This window comes from Uloborus diversus, chromosome 2, assembly GCF_026930045.1.
Source record: "Uloborus diversus isolate 005 chromosome 2, Udiv.v.3.1, whole genome shotgun sequence".
In the NCBI taxonomy this organism is placed as follows: Eukaryota; Metazoa; Arthropoda; class Arachnida; order Araneae; family Uloboridae; genus Uloborus; species Uloborus diversus.
The window spans coordinates 169,865,830-169,880,161 of record NC_072732.1 but is presented as its reverse complement, the minus strand read 5'-3'; the positions used below and the strand labels follow the sequence as shown (position 1 = coordinate 169,880,161).

The following is a 14,332-nucleotide window of genomic DNA, read 5'->3' as shown; positions in this document are numbered from 1 at the left end:
GCTTGTATTTTATACTTTCTAAAATTATTCTTTGTTCTTTGATTTGTTAAAATTAGTCATCGGCTAAGACAAGATATATTGATACACGTACCAGAATGGTAAGAAAAGGAAGGTTTGAGTTCCATTTCTGTTGTAGAATTTCGAAATTATTGAACAGCAAATGAAAAAAATTGAAGGAGACATACATATAATATTGAAAAAGATAGCTCTTTTTTATTTTTATTTATTTTTTTTTTTTTTTTTGTGTATTTAATTGAGCATAAATTAGTATTAAAGGTCCATCTAACTAACGGTAAAACGCTTCGTTTGTTTGGTTGGTTAGTTCTATTGGTTTTTATGGAGCATGAAACTTAATAGGATTGTGGAGGACTTATTATTTTTGCCTATTCAGTTGAATTTGCATGTAATTTTACCTTACACTGGAAAGTATAGCCGTCAAGTGCGTGGCAACAGCAAAAACATTTATTTATAAAGCGAGTCGCTCATTTGCTAGATTCTGTCTCCCACTTGCATGCCTGCTGCTGGCAGGATGTACGACATCTATGTTTTTAATTTGTAAATAAAAGTATTTTATTTTCTATTCAAGTGTTCCTCATAAGTTCTCATGTTCGCGGCCAATTGGACCTCGCGACAGGCTATACTGGGAAAATGATTTAAAAAAAAAAACATTATGATAGCTAATTTCGAATGTACAAGAGGAAATGTGGTATGTCTTTTTTCTCCCTTAATATTACTTAAATTTAGAGAAAATTTTACAAAATTTATCAGTCCCATTTCAAATGAACATAAACGTCATTTATATTTACAGTAAAAAAAAGGGAATTAATATACTGTGACTTGGTGAATATTAACCAGGAATCCAAAACATATGCGAAGTCCCTTCATGGGACTACGCAAACCTCATGAAAATCATGCCGCATAAAATCACATAAGTTGTTAATTTCATTCATTAAATTAAAATTGCAGTTCAGATTGTTCAACCTTGTTATTCGAGACCTACATTCTGTTTGACTTCTAGGTACTTCAACTGATTGAAAAAACGTCGAGGTAAGATGCACAGCTGATGGAGTTAATTCCATTCATTGTTAATTCCATTCATTAAATGAAAATTGCAATTCAGATTGTTCAATCGTGCTATTCAAGACCTACATTTTGTCTGACTTCGAGGTACTTCAACTGATAAAAAAAACATCAAGGTAAAATAGCTGGTGGGGGAACATCTTTTTATCGTAGTTAGTACGAATGCACTTTATAGTTACATGAACTCATGTTATTTACTTCTATAATGGTACTTTAAACAATGACTTTGATGACTAGTACGTTTTTTGATTTCTTTACATTGGATTTTCCAAATATTTTAGTTTTCTCAACGACAAACCTGAGCTTCGCTTTTTATTCATACAAAAGAGCTTGAACATATACCATGTGCATTCGAAGATAAATGCACAAACAGCACTGACTTTGATAACTAGTACGTTTGTTGATTTGTTTGCATTAGGTTTTTCCTATATTTATTTTTTTCTATACTCCAAACCAAAATTTTGCTTTTTATTCATACGAAACAAAAGAGTTTGAATACATACCTTGCGTGCAGTCGACGAAGATGAATGCACACACAGCACTGCAAGGGAAAAACAACTAATCGAAATCTAAATCGGAACACCCAGTTGCTGACCAGTGCTGTCCATTAAGATGCAATTTCGATCACTCCGCTGTTCTACCATACTTATCTTCAGACCATCAAATCATTTATCACGCAGAATTGATTTTACCATGAAGTAATTGCCAATCCAGCAGCCAAAGAATTAGTGGCAACACCATTTCCCAACGTTTTGTACTAGAAAATTCGTAAAACATAACGTTTCGATGTTCTGCCAACACATCCAGACACAAACCTTTTTTTACGTAGCGCTTATGGCACTTACAGGCTTTTAGATCGAATAAAGTACCGCAATGAAAATTAATCCAGAGACAGTTCAAATTTTGAAAGGGGTCTTAAAGATGTATAGGTGAATGCACAATGCATTGAATACGAACAGTTAGGCGAGAAACAAAATGTTTTCCACCATCTAAAAATCGCTGTGAAATGATCGTTAACGAGCACCGTTAGGCATTACTGCACAATGTATTTTGGTAACTCTCACGACATTCTTATATTTTTTCGTAAACTATTCGATCTAAAGGTTCATAGCGCCTTAATAGTCTCTGAACATTTTCACAAGTGTTTCATCATTAAATTAGAAAATTCGAATTATTTTATCAGCGGAATCAAAACAATCTCAGAGTAAGCTATGGGCTACTCCAGAAGTTTCAAATTGGGTGCCGCAGGGAGAGGCGAAGGGTGCCGTGAAGTGTGCACGGTATGAATATAATATGTTACTGTAAAAGTCTGAAATCCGGTAAATGTCGACATTGACCAGTGAATATCAACATTCCCATACCGAAGACTCCAGCGCAAGACCGAACAGGCCCGCGCCAAGTCTGATCGGCGTCGTTGTGCAAATGTCTTTTGAGCGCCTTTATGCAGTAACGTTCGAGCAAAATATAGTTAACACCTGGAGTGAGGTTTTATAGACAAATGTTATGTGGAAAAAAGTGAAGTTTGGCATTTAGTTAACAATCTGAAAACAATCTGTAAATTTTTAACAGTGAAACACAGTGTACGTTTTTACATCATTCCTCGATGTTATTTCGAGTAAGGGCGGATGTAAGGGAGGGGCGATCGAAATTAATTTTTGAAATCTGACTTTTTCTCTTGGATTGAGCTGCTGTTAAAAAAAAGTGGCCAGTGTCAGTTCATAAAAGCATTTTACCAAAAAAAAAAACCTTGTGAATTCGATTGAAATAATTATTTTTTTACTCTAATAAGTACTTTTTAAAAAATGGGAAACGGTTATTATGCAGCTGAAATTTCTAATATTTGGTATACTGTCCAGAAAGCAAAGATGTCTATTTCTGCGCTTCGTATTGATCATTATTTAGTTTTTTTCTGAAGAAAATTTCAAAATATAGAAAATTGTGAAAGCCCCACTTTAACCGAAATAGTGGGTTGTTTCAAGTATGCCTGCCCGAAAAAAACTGGGCGGAATTTTTCGGGCTGACCCGGTTTGACGAACACCGCCTTTGATATGCTAATGCGTTTTTGGAAAAAGAAAATATTTTCAATATCAAAGTTAACGACGCTCTAAATATCTCTCTAATCTCCAATTGATAAATAATTGTTTAATGTTTTGTGGTTGTTAAAACACGACAACAGAATGCTGAACAGATTTCTAAATTGAAGTAGGATATTATCCCTTAAAATCTGAAAGTAAAATCATTTCCGGTGAAATAAATTCTAAAATACGGAACCGTTACAAAAGGCGAGAATAATTCATAGTCTATCCAAAGCGTTTTTTAAATTTAATGTGCAAATAGTCAAAAAAATAAATAAATAAATAAATAAATAAAGGGGGGGGGGGTCGAATTATGTTCAAGTCGTCGCTTTTCGGAACTAAAAAGTTAACCTAAATTATTGTCTACAATGAATAAATACTACGCACATTTAAATAATATGCAAATGGGCTTACTGTACTTTTTTATGTATTATAACACGAAGCAGCGGGATTACCACGAATTAAAAATCACAAAAAGACCCTAATTATATAAGTTATAATACAAGATATTCACCGCAAGAACCAAAGTGGGGAATAGCAAATTTCTTGCGCCTCGTATGCTCAACCTTGTGTAAGTACTATAGACAATCCGAAATAGCATTCGCAGCTCCACATTAAGAAAGAAAATGCTAATGTATGCATTAAAATCACTTGTTTTCAATGTAAAAGACTGAGCTTTTCAATAGCATGTTTAGACACAACAAGTCAATAATTTTACCTTTTAGATTCTCAGCGAGACGGATTAATTATTTTAATGAGCCGTATAATTTCACCGCTGCCATTAGATATTGTGAAGAATTATTTTTTTGGTTAGAGTATTTTTTCCCTTCATTTGGAGCATTTTTAATCGGTAGAGCTCGGCGCCTTTTTGGCTCTGGACCGAATATTCTCCATGAATCACCAGTAAAAGACAACAATCTCCTATTCGGGTCTTTCTCGGTAATCTATACAGTAAAACCCCGATTTTACGTCCCCCGAATCTACGTTTTCCCGCATTTAACGGTTTTTTCATCGGGTCCCATCATCGGTTATGCTGATATTTATTTCCCGAATTTTACGTTTTTCTCGTATGTTACGTTTTTCACCCCAGTCCTTTGAGAAACGTAAAACCGGGGTTAGAGGTCGTGAGAAAATTCTTTAAGGGGAGCCGTGAATCAGAAAAGTTTGAGAACCCCTTTGCTACTTCATTAACTGACATTTTTCTGACATTATAAACTGACTAAAAATCCCATAAAGAATCCAGATCAATCATCGTAAATATTTTTAAACTACGATCTCCCTTTGCCCAAATAAAAGCCCGAAGAAGGGGGAGGGGGGGGAGGAGAAGGAACGATCGAAGACACAGCAAGTCATTCGAAACAAAAGGCCGATGATGACACAGCGCACAAAAGCGCCGGCGGCAGACACAGAGCCGAGTTAAAAATCGCCGAGGAACAAGCCTTTAATAAGTTTGTTTATCGTAGAATGGATAGAAAAGGGGGGCGGATACCGCCTTTTAATATACACAAGGTCTCAAAACGGCAGCTTGGAATATAATAACGCACGAGGGGAATAACAAGAAAGCGAAAGAGTGTGACAGACGGCGGAGGAATAACAATAATAGAAAAGAGGCCTCCATCTTGTAATTCATTATGAGGAAGCAATACTTTTGTCACGGATCGGCACTAAAAGGGTTAAGAATGAAAGGGGGCTCTTTTGGAAGAAGCATAATGCGAATTGGATATAAAGAACCGATTTTCTCTTCCCACTGGAGTTATTTTAATTAAAACGTCGGCCGTTTTGAAAGAGCGGATGTTGGATGATAGGGGGCTAAGAAAGGAGCCCGAAGAGAGATTTATTGCATTCGAGGTGATATTTCCACAATAATTTTCGGACGTTTACAGAAATCGACGCAATGGAAGACGGCGGATGTTTTTCCTCCGAGGAGAAATTTGTCATGAAGTTCTTGAGACCCCGGTGGTGGTTGCTTGGATAGCAGGAAAGTAGGATAAAATCTAAATAACTGTAAGCATCATAATAGAATTGAAAGCATTTATGATAAGCCGACTATAGCGCTGAACGTCACATGAAAACTAAAAGGATAATTACATAATAAAAAATATTTTTCTACCCTACGTACTGTGGAGAAGTTAAATATTTTGAAAAAGAAAAAATTAGTCGAAAATCAAGAACAAAATTTGGAACACACACTGCTATTCTATTTAAATAATTAACAGCACTAATCAGAGCTCTCAATTAAATTTCTTTATATTTAAAAAGGTCAGTAACTGACAATAAAATTAACAGAAAATAAACAAAAGCATCCGAAGAATTTAGACAAGAAATACGAGGCTTTTTGCTAATGTAAAAATCTATCAAAAGTTTCGGAAAGAAAGTTCGAATCCAAGTGTAATTCTTCAACACGACAGTTTCAGTCACAGATGATTGCAACATCTTTTCAATTGTTAATATAGCAGCATTTAACAACTGAAATGGAAAGCAGAATTTGATACTAAAGTGAAAGTGTTGGTAACTAATTTTAAGCACTCAATAGAGCCTATAATAAGTAACAATAATAATATTACTACTACTATTTTTAACAATAATAAAAAATGTAACAATTCGAAAATAACATTTTTAACAGTTTCTACCATTTTTACCAGGCTAAATGCTTCCTTTGCACTAGTATCATTACTCGAATTTTAAGTAACAAGTGGTACGTTAGTGTAAATAATGATCTTTTTTAGATAGCACATAATTCCAACGAAAGTTTACACAATACTTTTACTCATTACCAAGAAATACTTTGTTATTCAGTAATTCAAAGCAGATAATTTAAATACTAAGCATGTAAAATATAAGACTTAAAATTTTTTACATACGGTTTTTGAATTAGAGTCTACACCATGGGTTCCGGCGATGAGTTTAATAACGTCCAAATTCCCATGTTTTGCAGCCCAGTGCAAAGCTGTCTGTAAAAAGAAAGAGAAAAAAGATCTATGATATGGTTTATCTATATAAATAAAACAAAGGATATATTTATATGTGTGTGTGCGTTCTATACAAATCCACAATTTACTTCGAATCTGGACTAAACTTGGCAGGGAGGTACTTGGGCACCCGAGAAGGAATGTAGGGGGTTTTCGAACGCTAAAAAAGAACTGAACCGTTCGAATTTTAATTTTAAGACCCGAAAATGGCATTAAATGGCCCTTTTTACCCGAAATTATTTTCCGTTCGATCAGTTCAGATTTAACGCCATTCGAAAGCCTACGAAAAATACCCCTGAAAATAAATTCCTTCGAACTTCAAAAAAAAAGAACACAAGGCTATAAAATCATCGGGAAAAAATTTTAAAAGCATTTTTAAGCCCAATGAAACAGAATTTCATATCGGAAAATTGTTTCGCAATCTCATTTTAAATTAGCAAATCATAAAACCATTCAGAAGGTTGCCATTTTTTTTTTCTCGACTGTGACTAAATAAATATTTTTCCTTTGGATTACTATTTGGCGATTTATCTTCCTCCTTTTTTCTTTTTTTGTACTGCCAGCAGAAGATAATAAAGGACTTCAGCTGTATTTATAAAGGGTTTCGTTTAATTTATTCGGGAATTTTTGATTTGCCGTTTTCTTTCTTTGAAAATGATTATTTTGACGGGAAATTTAACAGTATTTTTTTTTCTACTTGAAGTATGATTGTTGAATACGCGTCACTTGACATAACTTTTATTTTCGCGGTAGACCGAGTAGAGCCTGGGGAAGCAGCTAGTGTTTAATACAAATGCCCCTTCTTATACTTCTAAAGAATGAACGTTGGTCTTAATTTTTATAATACTCACAATAAAATGATCAACGCTTGATACTCTTCTGCTCATTTTTCTTCTAAAACTCAATGTTGTACTGCCATCTGGTTATCATTGGTATGAAGTTGTTTGATACATTGAAAGAAATATTATAATTTGCAAATAGTTGGGGCAACCCTAACCTGGTAGCATTGTTAAGGCTACGCAGATCCTAAGCGTAGAATTAGGACGCTGTCAGGTTTCAATTCGTCATTACTTGGCAACGTGAGGCCGGGGGGGGGGGGAGCTGGAAAAATGTATTCTTTTAAACAATATTCTTGGAATGTCTTACTTATGTGATAGGCCCTTTCTGAATGCTGTTTCGGATTCTGCATAGGAATGCCTAAAAACATTTAGTGCAAACCAGATGGAAAATAGCCGTTCAGTGGGGAAATTTTAACTGACTTTTAAATAAGCCATATTTTGAAGACTACAAGTTTATGATAAAAGAAGTATTCAGAGTTGAAAAAGCTGCAGATTGTTCTCTGTTATTTAAGTAACGAATAAACAAGCTTTTAGAAGTACGTATTTTTAACCCAGACTTATATCGGCAGAAAGAAATTAATATTATGAGTACAACCTGATTTTTATTATGGTGCCTACATAGTACAGTGAAACCTGTGTAAGTTGACCACTCGCGGTGCAGTACTTTGGCGGTCAACTTAGACAGGAGGTCAACTTATAAAGGGCGGTAATGTTTTTTCTTCTATTATTTTTGCCATTTCTTGCACCATGTATTCATTTGTTTTGAGGAATTCACCATTGGGTACTCTTTCTGTTCAACCCCACTTTCATTGTTTAACATTATTGAAAGTGAAACAATAATTAAAAACACTATTCAAATACTTTTGTTATTTTTCCTTTGTTTTTAACTATATTAGACATTGTAGTTTTAGAAATTCCATATGTGCCAGCTAATTTTCTCTGGCTCTCTCCATTTTCAATTACTTTTAAAATATTTCATACTTTTTATTAATCAGAAGTTCCACTAACTTTCCTTTTGAAGCCTTTCTTATAGCACAAAAAGCAACAAATTCGACTCTCCCAGTTCATAGAGGCAAAATTAAAATGCCTTATTATCTCTTAATCCCTTGCACCAGAAACATGTAACTTTATTCATCACTCATTATCAGACCCAGATCTGCGTACCCGCTGTGCGAGGGGCCCGCGTTCTTAAAGGGGCTAACAGCCCTAGAAATTGAAGAAAAATAGAAAAAAAAAAAAAAAACTAGCACTAAGGCTTATTTGCTTTACAAATAGACACTACTGACTAGTAGGGAGGGGCCCTACATATTTTCTTGCATGGGGACCCAAAAATGTATAGAAAAATTATGTCCGGGACCCAGAAAGCAGAATTCCTGTGTTGCCACAACATATTGCAACCGAAAGAAAAGACTTTGAACTTTTCTACTGACACCTATTTTCATTGAACAGAGTACAAAAAGCTATCTCAAATAGAGCAACAAATGAAAAACAAGTTTGGAGAATAAAGAGCAGCATAAGCTTTATGCTGCTGTTAAGTTAGTAAAATGCTAGTATGTCATCAAAGCATTAAAAATATTCTTTGAAAGCTATCAAAAATATATATATATATATATATATATATATATATATATATTATTATCACAGTACGTTTGACGTCTACTTCAGCTGGTTTTAAGCATTTACAGTGAAAGTAGCCAGCCAAACTAGGTTGACTTTCACGAACAAGTATTATCACATGCGTCAATTACAAAGCGTTAAATACCAGGAATGATAACTAAGCAAAGGTAAGGACATAAATTCTTTCAAAAACTAACTTAATTCCTAATGCAAAACAATAAAACCTTCCCTATAAAGTTAATGCCTAAAATAATTGAATTCCGCAAACTAAATAATAAATATTAAAATAAGTACTTGTTTCACTGCCTGAAACACTTGTTGACGCACGTTATTCAGGTCCGGCGCCAAACGTTCTTGTGTTACGTCTATAACTCATAGAAAGACACTAATTGATAATAAACTTGGGGAAGTGCTACCCTCATTTAAAATGACATTTGAAAACAAACCGTAAAAGAAAAACAAGTACAACAAACTCGCAGCGATTGCTGAAAGCTACTCCAGCAATCGCAAAAGCAAATAAACGAAATAGATTGGGGTAAAATTGCTGGTAATTCCTGGTTCTGAAACGACGGAAGGGAGCATTTTAATACGAGTGACTCCATCTCAAGTTTCCAAGGAGGAAGGTCTGACTCCCTTCAAGATAAATACTCGACGGCATTCAGAAGAGGTTTTAAACGTAGCAGTTAAAACCGTTTTTATGACCACTGGATTGACCCAGACGAGGGTTGTTTTTATACACTCACCCCTGCTGGCGACGGCGACCATTAATGGCAGTCGTACTCCAAACTTTTTTCGCAGCCAGGAAGAATTTCGATGACACTCGAGGAGCAAACACTCGTCGCGAATCTTCGCAATCGGAATCAGCCGGTCGTTAAGGTAAGTAAGGGGTGGTCATTCAGAATGAAAATCCATTAGGGGGTGGTCGTAATGGACCGATAGTATTCATGAAAAAGATATTTGAGTCATATAAAAACCAATTCCTCCATCATTATAAAATGGGAATTTGGTGAAGTTCGTTACATTAATGCAATAAGTGGCTGTCTATAAATGTCACACTTTTTTTCAACATATTTAAGCCCAACTTCCCAGTTTTGTCACAAATTGTCTCACTTTATCTCACCTCTTTTCCTCACCTTGTCACAAATCACGTTATACTACATAAACATATTGTTACAAAAAAATGCTTTTATTTCAAACAAAAAGTGTGATGTCACACTTCTTGTCACCTCCTCCTTCCCCTTTTTTACAAACTGTCACAATTTCAGGAGCCCCGCAGCCACAAAGAGTGAAATCATTTAAAGAAGATCCATAATGTAAGTTTAACTGCATTAATAACACAGTAAAACTTACATTATACTTACAAAGTACAAAGAAAATTATAAACTTGAAGTAAATACATCACAGACAACAAACAAAGAGTATAGAGACTGGAGAGAAAAAAATGGACTAAAAATAATCAATAAAATGAACTGGGGTTCATATAAGAATTGCAAAGTGCAACCATAGCTTGAGAGAACAGAAAGTTCAATAAAATCAGAAACAGTAAGTATAATATCTAACATTATGCTTACATTAGACCAAAATGCATACAGAGAGTTTATTAATAGTAAAAAAGACATAAGACAGAGAAACAGCATGCAACAGCCACTCAAAAGCCGGTTATTTATCCCGAATTCCTTCGTTTATCATTTAAAATACAATATCAAGTAGCCAAGGGACTACATAATCTCGGCAAGACTTGCTGGCAGCTACTGTTCAGATAAGTTTGGCAGAAAAAAAACCGCTAAAAAATATTACTTTGATTTACAAAAGGCCGTCTTTGACGAGGCAAAAAGATCATGAGCATGAAGCTGTCAGAGAGGATCGAATTTGACATCTTATTTATACAAACGCCTTCTTCTGAGAGCGGGTATCGAATGTTATGACCCGCGGCACTGCGACTATGAGATCGGATGGCAGAACAGAAAATTTACAGTGTAAGCAGGTCAATGGCAGATAGTCGTACACGCATGTGATGAGTTCTTCATTTAAATGTTGGCTGGATATAGGGACACGGAGTCACGCTATATAGCGCGGCCATCAAAGAAGACCGTGTAATGAGGATGAAAACCAGAAGATTGAAACCGAAGACGAATTGCTTCTGTTGCATATGTTTTCGGTGTCTTGGTAAGAGGGAGCGCAAATTCGACGGAAGGTAATCAATGAAAATGATAGGACAGTAAATTGAGTACGTAAGTGTTAATATATGAAGTTAAAAAAAAAGGCTATAAAGTTTTTGGTTTGTATGAAAGAATGTTGGAAGGGAAAGATAATCTTAAGTGACAAATACAGCATTCATTTTCATGCAAATAAATTGGGAGTGATAAATCTGTACTTCAGAGCCGGACTAATGTAAGACCAAAAATGGTAGCTTTCAGGTTATTACTGGTTTATATGTAGAATCTTATTCCACATCGTGTCACAACGCCGCAATTCTACTTTTAAAAACATCTTTATAATTATTTACCAACATAATAAGAGAGCGAGCCCCATCCCTTGTATGCACCGGACAAAATATTTCGCTCTCCTGCAAAGTAGCGATAATGTGACTTACGCTAGTTTGGCTCTGAGGTACAAAATTAAAAATGACTAAAAACTGGGCATTCCAAAAACTGCTACATTTACAAGATTTATTTAGACTACATCGGTCTTTAAACTGTATAAGTTAGTGCCCTTAAACCAGGACTAAGGTTGAACTACAAGCATACACCGACAGCCCGTAAGACATCCAGAGAGAGCAGTTTCAATTTTCTTATGACCTCCTCAATCCTGAATAGTTATAAAAGAGCTGGAGGTAGTTGTCCTCTCACTGAAGCCGAGATTACCTTCAAACTGGTAGCTAAAATGACTTTAGTACACCAATTCAGCGAGAGTTCACAAGCACAAGCATGATTCGATTCAACTCATAATAGGAAGGCAAAAGCTTTAGGTAGTAAGCTGCAAGCTACAAGCCTTAATCCAGGGCTAAAGTAAAACCATACATACACTGTAACAAATTTCGGAAACGTTTCTAGATATATCGGAAACGTTTCCGAAATAGTAGGAATCCTTCATCCAATAGCGAACTCCTCATTATTCAGAAAGCTTTTTGTTATTTCAAGAAATCTAGACGCGGAAGTGATGACGCAACGCTTCGAAACATATTTCATCCTTCCAACACGGGCGCCAATGAGTCGGAAATAACGAGAACTTAATTTTTTCTTACCTATGGTTGCTGCAGTCAGCAACTCTTTAGCATTGGATTGCTTGTTATTTCATGTCTAGAGAGTAGTAAAATGTGTCGAAACTAATTTTACGCCTTTGCATTTTGGACTGCCCTTGATTTTTTAGACGATGTACGCAGCTATTAAGTTAGTTAACAACCATTTGCTTTCCAGTGCGACTATAATTAGATATATATTGTGTGTTCAAGCGTGAATAGTTTCAACACCCGTGTTTATACTTAATGAAACGAAACCTTTTGGATTACTTATTCAGTTGTAATATAGGTACTTAGATTTTCTTCCGCTCATGTTAACTTGTAAGTATTAATGAATATTTTAAAACATGTTGTTATACACATTTATATTTTTGTTGATTTGCATTTGATGAGGCTCCAATTGTAACTGTTTTTTGGTTTATCGAATTAATTTAAAGTTATCTTACATACCTATGTGCGCGGTGAATTATTTGTTGTAACCAACTGAAACTGATTAATTACGCAAAAGAAATAAGATTTATATTTGAGAAGCAATCACAGAAAAGTTATTTCGAAATACTTGGATGTACATACATTTTGGTTCAAAAAGAAAAAAAAATCAATTGATTAATTCATTAAAAATATGGTTATGCAAATGTTTTCTAGTATTGTAATATGCTTCACAAAAAATGTGCCAATATTATTCACCTTTTTTTATTATAATTTATTCATTCATTTAAAAAATATTTATACCATTAGAAAATGACCCAGTTATCTATTAGTAAGCAAAATAGTTATGCAATTAATTCACGTGCTTATTCATTTTGTTAAATGTGGTTGACAATGAAAAATTCCTTGACATTAGTTGTTCGGTAAATAATATTTCCTTCGTGGATATTCTAGTTTAATGTAGGACAGTCAGGAGGAATGAGTCAGTGGCAAAAATGGAACAGCTGCATTTATACCGAAATAAAAAGTAATATTATTTCATGTCATTGTTTTAAAAGTGATCATTTTTTAAATACTATGTTATTAATATACAATGTTCATGTGGGGAGAAGACGAGGGGCGTTCACCACGCAGACTGTGCAATTGACATTTTCAAGGGGTTGCTTTTTTTAAGGGGGGTGCCTTTACAGCATTTTATGGGTGCACCATCACTCTTATGGGGGGGGGGGGAATTCTCATATATATGAAATGGAATAATCATGTAATAGAGTTCAATGTTTTAATAAATAAAATATATAATGCATTTTGCGCACACTGTAAAAATAAAATCAGTAACCTATTTTGATTAAGTATTTATATTTGTGATGAACTGGAAAAGGGCAAGAACAGAAGAATCAACCCGAATGGTTCCAGCAGGAAGGCTTGGTGTCATATTTAAATTCACCAATTTCTCTGTTAGTACTTTTCGGTACACTTTGTTCGCCAGAGAAATTGACTTGAGGTGAACGAATTCCGGAACGCGAAGAGGGTAGGTAAGTTCTGTCAAATTTTATTCGAAAATAAAAGCTATCTAGTTTGATACAACATATGTTTTAAAGTTCTGCATTAAAAATACAATATGTTGATAATTTTGTCTTGAAAATATTGAGAGAAAAACTGAAGTTTAAGATTGTTTAACAAACAATCCCTCTTTTGAGAAAGTACCCCCCTCCCCTCCGCTGACGATTTTGTGATTAAGAATGAAACTACTATATTATTTCATAAATTTTCAAAAATTTATAACTGCGCATATGTTATGCTGTTAACCATGCTATTTGTCATTAGAAATTCAGAAAAAAAAATCCACGAATGATTCTAAAATTGCTTGTTTCATTGCTCTTATATATGAAAGAATTGAAACTGATATAGTATGCAATAGTACAGTAAAGAATGATATTTTAGAAAAAAAATCACGGAAAAAGCATTCCGAAATTCTCGGAAACGTTTTTGAAAATTGTTTGGAGAATTCCGAAATACTCGGAAACGTTTTCGAAACTTTCATGAACCACAGCTGCACAGAATACTCAGAAACATTTCTGGAAATTACGGAAAGAGGATTCCGAAATACTCAGAAACGTTTCTGAAAATTATAGAAAGAGTATTCCAAAATACTCAGAAACGTTTCTGAAAATTACAGAAAGAGTATTCCAAAATACTCAGAAACATTTCTGGAAATTACAGAAAGAGGATTCCGAAATACTCAGACACGTTTCTGGACATTACAGAAAGAGAATTCCGAAATACTCAGAAACATTTCTGGAAATTACAGAAAGAGGATTCCGAAATACTCAGACACGTTTCTGGACATTACAGAAAGAGAATTCCGAAATACTCAGAAACGTTTTTGAAAATTTCATGAACCGCAGCTGCACGATATACTCAGAAACGTTTCCGGATTTTTTTTACAGTGTATACCTCACAGCCCGGTTATGACATCTAGAGACTGCAGGTCTATACTTGTTATGGACCCATCAGTCTGTAATAGACTGATAAGTTCATTGACTAATAAGATATAACAACGATGAAACTGCAGTCTTTGGATGTCCT

At 34.7% G+C, this 14,332-nt stretch overlaps 1 protein-coding gene across 1 annotated transcript in view; it reads right to left on the bottom strand.

The window, feature by feature from the left end:
- LOC129216140 (ankyrin repeat domain-containing protein SOWAHB-like) overlaps window positions 1–14,332 on the bottom strand; it is a 257,028-nt gene that overhangs the window by 123,966 nt on the left and 118,730 nt on the right. The window contains exon 9 of the mRNA XM_054850297.1: window positions 6,017–6,102. Within this exon, the coding sequence (XP_054706272.1) occupies window positions 6,017–6,102 (86 nt within the window). The remainder of the gene's footprint in view (window positions 1–6,016; window positions 6,103–14,332) is intronic.